The 9,195-nt window shown below is 39.9% G+C and overlaps 1 protein-coding gene across 1 annotated transcript in view; it reads right to left on the bottom strand.

Annotated features, from left to right (window-relative positions):
- Positions 1–2,533: 2,533 nt before the first annotated feature.
- RARS (arginyl-tRNA synthetase) overlaps positions 2,534–9,195 on the bottom strand; it is a 37,715-nt gene continuing 31,053 nt past the window's right edge. The window contains exons 13-15 of the mRNA XM_011997882.1: positions 4,893–5,065; positions 3,742–3,989; positions 2,534–2,750 (exon numbers count right to left, since the gene is read on the bottom strand). Coding sequence (XP_011853272.1) covers positions 2,641–2,750; positions 3,742–3,989; positions 4,893–5,065 — 531 coding nt within the window. The 3' untranslated portion in view covers positions 2,534–2,640. The remainder of the gene's footprint in view (positions 2,751–3,741; positions 3,990–4,892; positions 5,066–9,195) is intronic.

Below are 9,195 nucleotides of genomic sequence, written 5' to 3'. Positions count from 1 at the left end.
AGAGGTCAAATGAAGGCAAGTTTGAGGGTCACAAAGGCCCATAGACTTAAATGAGATTAAGGATTATCTGAAGTCAAATTGGCTTTGTTTTTCCAAAGGCTAGCACATTAAAAACAGGCTAATTAGCACAACCATAGTCATAGCTACCAGAGACTGAGGCAGGAGGATCACTTGAGCCCATTAGTTCAACGTTACAGTGAATGGCCGGGTGCAGTGGCTCACACCTGTAATCCCAGCACTTTGGGAGGCTGCGCCGGGCAGATCACCCGGAGGTCAGGAGTTTGAGAGCAGCCTGGCCAACATGGTGAAACCCTGTCTCTACTAAAAATAAAAAAAATTAGCAGGGTATGGTGGCGCATACTATAGTCCCAGCTACTTGAGAGGCTGAGGCATAAGAATCGCTTGAACCTGGGAGACAGAGGTTGCAGTGAGCCGAGATCGCACAACTGCACTCCAGCCTGGGTGACAGAGTGAGACTCTGTCTCAAAAAAAAAACAAAAAACAAACAAAAACAGTTACAGTGAACTACAATGGCACCATTGCACTCCAGCCTGAAAAGCAGAGGAAGACCTCGTCTCTATAAACAAAAACAGGAGAATCAGAACTCTACTACTAAGGAAAGGTTTCTGATATTATCTGTATTACCAAATGGTATTTATATATCTATAAATTATGGTAAGACAGTGTTTTTTTGTTTGTTTTTTTTGAGATGGAGTCTCGTTCTGTCACCCAGGCTGGAGTGCAGTGGCGCGATCTCGGCTCACTGCAAGCTCTGCCGCCTCCCAGGTTCACGCCATTCTCCTGCCTCAGCCTCCTGAGAAGCTGGGACTACAGGCGCCCGCCAACTCGCCCGGCTCATTTTTTTGTATTTTTAGTAGAGACGGGGTTTCACCGTGTTCGCCAGGATGGTCTCCATCTCCTGACCTCGTGATCCACCCGCCTCGGCCTCCCACAGTGCTGGGATTACACTCGTGAGCCACCGCGCCCAGCCGACAGTGTTTTAAAGATAGTTATGGCCTCAGATATCTGAGATGATGATGTTCCAGTATATGAACTTATCATGACCTTTGGTTAATTTAACATACTCCTCTAGTCTTTCATTACTTTCTCCTCCACCTCACTGCTCACTGAATCCTGTTTTTTTTTTTTTTTTTTTTTTTTGAGATGGAGTCTTGCTGTGTCTCCCAGGCTGGAGTGCAATGGTGCGACCTTGGCTCACTGCAACCTCCGCTTCCCAGGTTCAAGCAATTCTCCTGCCTCAGCCTCCGGAGTGGCTGGGATTACAGGTGCCTGCCACTACACATGGCTATTTTTTGTATTTTTAGTAGAGACAGGGTTTCCCCATGTTGGTCAGGCTGGTCTTGAACTCCCGACCTCAGGTATCTGCCCGCCTTGGCCTCTGAAAGTGCTGGGATTACAGGTGTGAGCCACCATGCCCGGCTGAATCCTGTTTTAATTCCTAGAATCTCCTGAGTCTTCTGACCCAAGGGCTCAATAGTCTAGGTGAACTGTCTTTGCAGTTAGTAGAGTGAGAGGAAACTGCTTAGCCTCCCCATGTTTGTTGGAGGGAGCAGCGATCTAATGTAGACATGTTAGACTTACACATACCAGTTTGTTTGTGAACGGAAGCTATTATAACTCATTAAGATCCTATCTAAGGTTCCTCTAAGCTTGGAGACTTTTAGAAATAGCATAGTATGATACAAGCTCATTAAGCATTCATTTTTCTATTGTGTTGGCTTTACATGGAATCTCATTTCATTTTTGTGTTGGCAGATTCCATTAACTGCTGACTCAATAATCAGTGTGCTGAGCTGTACCCCAAAACGTCTCGCTGCCACTACCAATCTCTGTATTCTGTGCTGCTACAACGACTCCAATTTCATGAAATGAGACAATATGCCCTGCCCAGGGGATGAATAGTGACTGGTCTAAGGAAATCATGGCAATCCTCTTCTTAGCTTGGACATTCACTCTAGGTTTCTACCTTCCTTTGCGACTGGGATTGGCATCTAGCCAATAAGGTGTTAAAAGTTAAATCTTGAGCTTCGGGAAAATTTCCAATCTACGTTTCCTTGCCCCCTTCCCCCGAACCCAAGTCTGTTATATTGCCAATGTCATCTTTTCTTAAAATGGAAATAGCCAACGTGCACAGGTGTGAATCTTAATTTTGTTCCTGAGCAATCCAGGGCAAGTTACTTATCTCTGCGCAGTCTCAAGTTTTGTTACTTGTAAAACAGGGTAAGTACCTCTCACAGAACAATGAAATGAAACATGAATGGGACAATGAAGAGGTGTAAATTCTTGGGGCCTTTTTAGGGTCAATAAATGGGATTTCTTATCTAATTAAAATTAATAAAACACATTCCTGCAAAGTCAATACACTCTCACTGTGGTGCACAAATCCTGTTTTTCGTGGCCTCCACTAAGTCATTTTGGTTTAATGCTCAGCAAGATATAAGAATATTTGTAGAAGTGATTTTTTTCTTTTTAGAATTCTAGCTGTTAGAGATAAAGAACCACATTTTGCATAGTTGACAAATTTTCTTTACTTATGCTTGTGTCCACATGATTGTAAAAAAGCAAACAGTGCCAATGGCCACTTTGGTAAAAACACACAGTATTCAAACCTACGAAGGATTACATCCTTTGGACAGGTTTTATTCCCAGGATATCGAACCCCTTGGCCATGACAGCAGCTACTGCTTCACATAGCAGCATACGCCACATGTTCACCTTCAGTATTTTTCCTGAAAAGACAGAAAAAAGTTATTAACTTGTTTTCCTTTTTGAAAATCATTATTAAAGAATCTATGTTACTTGGAAATTTTAGTTAGAAGTGCACATAGCCCAACCCACAGATGTTTTTGGGTTTTAACTAGAATCTTCTTTACCTTAAACTATGCAGACAGACAATTTAAAAAATAAAGGTATTTCTGTTAAGAAATATGTTTTTAACTATTAAGAGAGTTAAGGTCTGCAATGATGAGAACAGTAAATTTTACCTTTTAAAAATTTTTCCTAGGCCTCATGGTCTGAAATAACTATAAACTTCATTATCATATTGATTTTTTTTCCCTAGTAGAGTTTCAGTCCTCAGGCATGACTTTAACAAATGCCTACTTGCCTTATAATACATTAATTTGGGCTACTTCATTAACTATGTAATATGACAGAGTGCAGAGAGCCTAAGGTAAGGAAAGATAACAATTGTTTTCTAAGAAGTTTCCATTATCGAAAACACCCAAAGATTCCTTCTGGGAGCCACAAACACACTGTGTTTGTTGGAAATGTCCTACTCTCAGTCATCTTCCAATTGTTTTCTTTGGAGTCCTAAGGTTTCATCTCATGTGCCTAATCGTAGAAAAACAGACCAAGTGGGCAGAGTTCCATTTCTGGTTTAAAGTGCTACTTCACATTTTGTCTTTTATATATGATATGGATCACTCTGCAACTGTTAGGGAAAAAGTGGAAGTTTCCATGAATAAAATAAATCTGAAAACCACTCTCACACAATTCAAATGCTTTGATGGCACCCCATCCCTAATATGGCTACTAAATGAGACACCTGGAGCTGGGTGCCGTGGCTTACACGTGTAAGTCCAGCCATTCGGGAGGTTCAAGTGGGAGAATCACCTGAGGCCAGAAGTTTGGGGCTTCAGAGAGCTATTTCACCACTGTACTCCAGCCCAAGGGACAGAGCTAGATCCGTGTCTCTCACAAAAAAAAAAAGACACTCACCAGTCTGTCTATCTTTCTCCACACAGTAGCAGCTATCATAGAACTCTGTGAAAGTAGTTGCCAGCTCATATATATAATCACAGAGAGTGTGGAGAAACAAGTCATCCAAAATCTTTTGCAGAATCTCAGGGAACCGTAAAATGCACCGGCCTAGTTTCCATTCCTTCTCATGATCCAAAAGAATCTTGGTTTCTCGAGCAGCTTTTTGGAGCATTTCTTCATCAATATTGGCCAGACGTGCAATAGACCTTAAAAAAAAAAAAAAAAAAAAACATCAGGCAACCACCACCGTTCCCTTTTGTTAGGCACACTCATTCCCCACTCGAAAATATGTACTAAGAAGTGATTCACGTAAATCAGAAATTATCACCAATTGAAAAGAGGTTCCTATAAAATGAAGTATTTTATTATATGGCATACTATTAGGCAAAACTAATAACCTGATCTAAAGTATTTCATAATACTAAAAATGGAAATGTAATTCTTTTAGGGGATCAGCTGACACGTCCTAGGTATTTAAACATAGAGCATCTAGGGGAGTATCGGCAAGTGCAGTTAGGGCCAGGTTTAGGGATTCTGGGATAACCTGCAATACTAAAAGAGGACATATTTCCAAAGATGCTTGTAGGTAGAAAAATAAACCCGAAAAAAACACTTCAGGTTGAGCGCAATGGCTCATGCCCATAATCCCAGCACTTTGGGAGGCCGAGGCAGGTGAATTACTTGAGGTTCAGAGTTCCAGACCTGCCTGGCCAACATGGTGAAACCCTGTCTTTACTAACAATACAAAATTTAGCTGGGCATGGTGGTGAGTGCCTGTAATACCTTCTACTGGGGAGGCTGAGGCAGGAGAATCACTTGAACCTGGGAGTTGGAGGCTGCAGTGAGCCGAGATGGCGCCATTGCACTCCAGCTTGGGCAACAGAGTGAGACTCCGTCTCAAAAACAAACAAACAAACAAGCAAACAAACCAACCACACTTTAGAAGTCAGGTGTAATGGCAGTATGTCAGTAATCCCAGCTCAGGAGGCTGAGGTGGGAGGATCATTTGAGCCCAAGACCCTGTCTCATTTCAGGAAAAAAATATATTTTTGAGTAACTAAATATGTTTTCATTTGATTCAAAATACAACAATGCCTACCCACAATTACCTGATTCTAGTGAAGGCATACAACAAGTAAGCCGCTGTATTTCCTCTGTCATCTAGCATTTTGTCAAACGAGAAGATGTAGTCATTCAACCGGTTATGAGAAAGGTCAGCATATTTGATACAGCCATAGGCAATGGATGTCTGAGCAGCATTCAATTCCTCTGCAGTTAAGACCTTTGGGGAAAACAAAACAGTATTTCATAGCTTACTGACTGCTGCTTTTGCCCTGGTGTCTCATAGGCATAAGACTAGGGTAGGGAACATCTAATAGTATTCTTTTACCAATGAACTTTAATAAACACTGACGCTGAGGCAGAAGGACATGGGCCAATGTACAAAGAAAATAATGAAAATATAAAACGCGTTATGCACAATGAAGAATGTTTCTATGAGAAACTGAATTTGTAAAATATAAAATGTCAGCATGAATACCTTTTTCCAATGTATTCAGTAGATACGAAACCAGAAGCATCAATTATTAGTTTATATCCACTTCATACTATGAACATTGTGAGGTTATAGGAAACAGAGTAACAGAAAAATACAAACAAAAAGGGTTAAATAATTAATTGAAATCAAGGGTGTATTAAGAGTAGATAAAAGAACCCATTCACTGTTTTGCTAATATTTGCTCAAGTATTCTGAAGCATTATTAGGCCACAAGTAAGTAATTAAGGATTTTTGCTTCTGCCCATGACAGAGTACCTTGCAGCAGACTAACCATTCTACCCAAAGCATCTATTTAAAACTGGGTTGAGCATATGAAACAACTGTTTGAAGTCACTAGAGAGCATCAACACAAGCAAAGCTGAAGTTCTTGGAAGAACAAAACACAGTTCCTGGAAGAACGAAACATAGGGAATGAGTCCATACTCACTTGGCTTTTTCCCTAAGGGCATTTTTCAGATCACTACATAATGGACAAGGGGGACAGAATCCAAGCAGAAAGAAGTGGTCTTACTAAGGTGAGAAGACAAGAGTTTAAGAGTATGGGGCTGCGAAAGAAGCAAGGACACAATCCCCAAAAAGAAGGAGCCACAAAGGAGTCAAAGACTCTGTGAACAAATTTCTTTCAAATGTCATATGGCTGGCATGCACAAGGCAAGACTCCAAAAAATCTATCACGAAAGAGCAAGTGGTAATTAAAGAGCTGAGCAGTGATTTTAGCAACTGTGTGACACTAGGCAGTTCTGTAGCGGCAAAATGGAAGGGCATTAGCATACACGCCATTGAAATATGGCCAGAGGGTCGTATTTCAAGAGTAAGGACCTCACCCAAGTCATAAAGGTAAAATTTAAATAGTTCAGCCCTAAAGAAGCATAAGGCCAATACAAACAGGGTCAAGATAATCAGCTGGTATGCTGTCTGTCGGCTAGAAGGAAACTTAATGGTCTTGGAGGGAAATAACCTCAGCCAGAATCTTTATAATTTTATCTTCATAATGCTCAGCACCCAATAACAAAGCTTTCTAAAAAAGCAAGATAAGCCAGGTATAATTGCTCATGCCTGTAATGCAGCTACTTGGGAGGCTGAGGCGGAAGGATCACTTGAGGCCAGGAGTTTGAGACCAGCCTGGACAACATAGTGAGACCCCTATCTCTTGGGGGTCTCAAGAGCAAGATGAAATAACTAAATACTAAGGAGGGGGACTACAAAGAAAGGGCTAGGAGAGAATCAAGAAAACAGAAACAAAAGAAAAAAGATAACAGCAACTTTAAAGTCTGGAATTGTTTAAGATGAAGCTACTTAAAAAATAATTATTAATGACAAAGGGGGAAAATACTAACTTTACAAGGGAGAAAACTGACACTATCACCTTACCAAAGAGATCAAAATTATTATTATTAATCATGAAGCTTATCGATATTGTGCCTCCTGATATGATGAACTGATAAGAACTCTACATCTATTCTTATAAGACTGTATAACCTGGAAACAGAGTACGACTTATAAGACTTATAAGACTGTATAACCTGGAAACAGAATTTAACAGAACAGGAGCCAATATCAGACAAATCCAACTAAGTGATATTCCGAAAAAACTAACTGACCAGCAGACTTCAGAAGTGTCGAGGTCACGAAAGTCAAAGACAGACCAAGGAACTAACTGCCCAGATTAAAGATAAAGGAGACATGATAACTAAATGTAACATGTTATCCTGGACTGGATCTCAGGCTAGAAAAAGGACATGAGTGAGACCCACTGTGAAACCAGAATAAGGACTGCAGATTAGTTAATGGTATTGTATCAATGTTAATTTCCTGATTTTGATAATCATACTATATAGCTATGAAAGATATTAGTATCTGGAGATACTAAATGAAATATATAAAATTCTTCGTACTATCTTGCAAGCTTTTTATGTCTAAACTGTTTTAAAATGTTTAAAGAAAACTATGATTAACATGTTCAAAAAATTAAAAGGAAAAGAATAAGAAAACTGGAAGAAAAGATGAAAAGTTTCAAAAAATACCTTAAACATAGAATACCAAAATATAATATCTGAAGCAGAAAATATCCAAAATAAAGCAAAGAGAAAAAAATGAATTAGAGCATAAGAAACACATGAGATACAAAGTTCTAACATATGTACTTAGAGTACCAAAAATAACAGAATGACGAAAAGTAGTAATATTTGAAGAGACATGGCCAAGAATCTTCCTAACCTGATGAAAGAACTCAACTCACAGATTTAGGAAGTTCGGCAGCCCTCCAGAGGGTAAAAAGAAAAATGACTCCCTAAACCACACTTAGGCATTTCTTAGTCAAAATACTAAAAATAAAGCTTAAGAAAAACACTAAAAAAAGTCTGAGAAAAAGATGCATACTTTCAAAGGAGAAACAATGAAACTTACAACTGATTTTCGAAGGAAACTATGGTAGCTGGAAGACACTGGAATATCATTTTTATTTATTTCCTTCCCCCCGCCCTACTGGTCCTCTCCAGTTCTGTGGAATATCATCTCTAAAATTGCTGAAAGAAAACAGCTGCCAAACTAGAATTCTATACCCAATAAAAACATTGTTCAAAACTGAAGGCAACATAAAGACATTTTTGGACAAACAAAAATTCTGAAAGAATCTGTCGCCCCAGCAGACTTGTGGTAAAAGAATAAAGACCTTCAGATTGTGGAAAAACCACCCCAGGTGTAAGCAAAAAAACTGCAGGAAAGGGCAAAAATATATAGATAAATGTAAGTACTGATTGTCTAATGCAAAATAATAATAATAATGATAAATGGGCAAAAGAGTTAAGACTCTTCACAAGAGAAGATTATCTAGATGACCAATAAGCCTAAGAAAAGGCAGTCAGGCTGGGCATGGTGGCTCATGCCTATAATCCCAGCACTTTGAGAGCCTGAGGCAGGCAGACTGCTGAGTCCAGGGGTTTGAGACTCGCCTGGCCAACATGGCGAAACCTCATCTCTACAAATGATACAAAAATTAGCTTGGTGTGTTGGCATGTGCCTGTAGTCCCAGCTACTCGGGAGGCTGACGCAGGAGAATTGCTTGAACCCGGGAGATGGAGGTTGCAGGGAGCCAAGATCATGCCACTGCACTCCAGCCTGGGTGACAGAGTGAGACTCTAGAAAGAAAAGAAAGAAAAGAAAGAAAAGAAAAAAGAAAAGAAAAGAAAAGAACAAGGAAGGAAGGGAGGGAGGGAGGAAAGGTAGTCAGTATCGTCAATATCATTATTCATCAGAGGAATGAAAATTTTAACCACAATAAGTCCCTATGCACTCACCAGAAAAGCTAAAATAAAAAACACTGACTAAACCAATTGTGATGGTTAATATGTCAACTTGATTGGACTGAAGGGTACAAAGTATTGATCCTAGGTGTGTCTGTGAGAGTGTTGCCAAGGAGATTAACATTTCAGTCCATGGGCTGGGAAAGGCAGACCCAACCTTAATTGGGTGGGCACCATCTAATCAGCTGCCAGTGAATATAAAGCAGGGAGAAAAACGTGAAGAGACTAGCCTAGCCTCTCAGCCTACATCTTTCTCCTGTGCTGGATGCTTCCTGCCCTCAAACATCTGACTCCAAGTTCTTCAGTTTTGGGACTCAGACTGGCTCTCCTTGATCTTCAGCTTGCAGACAGCCTATTGTGGGACCTTGTTATTGTGTAATACTTAATAAACGTCCCTTTATATATATCTATCCTATTCTGTCCCTCTAGAGAACACTGACTAATACATCAATGTTGGTAAACATATGGTGCAATGAAACTCTCATATGTTAGTAGTGGGAGTATACAACAGTCACCACTTTCTCCTTGGCAATTTTTTTTTTTTTTTTTTTT

The sequence above is a fragment of the Mandrillus leucophaeus genome, unplaced genomic scaffold, assembly GCF_000951045.1.
Source record: "Mandrillus leucophaeus isolate KB7577 unplaced genomic scaffold, Mleu.le_1.0 Scaffold115, whole genome shotgun sequence".
Classification (NCBI taxonomy): Eukaryota; Metazoa; Chordata; class Mammalia; order Primates; family Cercopithecidae; genus Mandrillus; species Mandrillus leucophaeus.
This window is presented reverse-complemented; position numbering and strand designations above follow the sequence as displayed.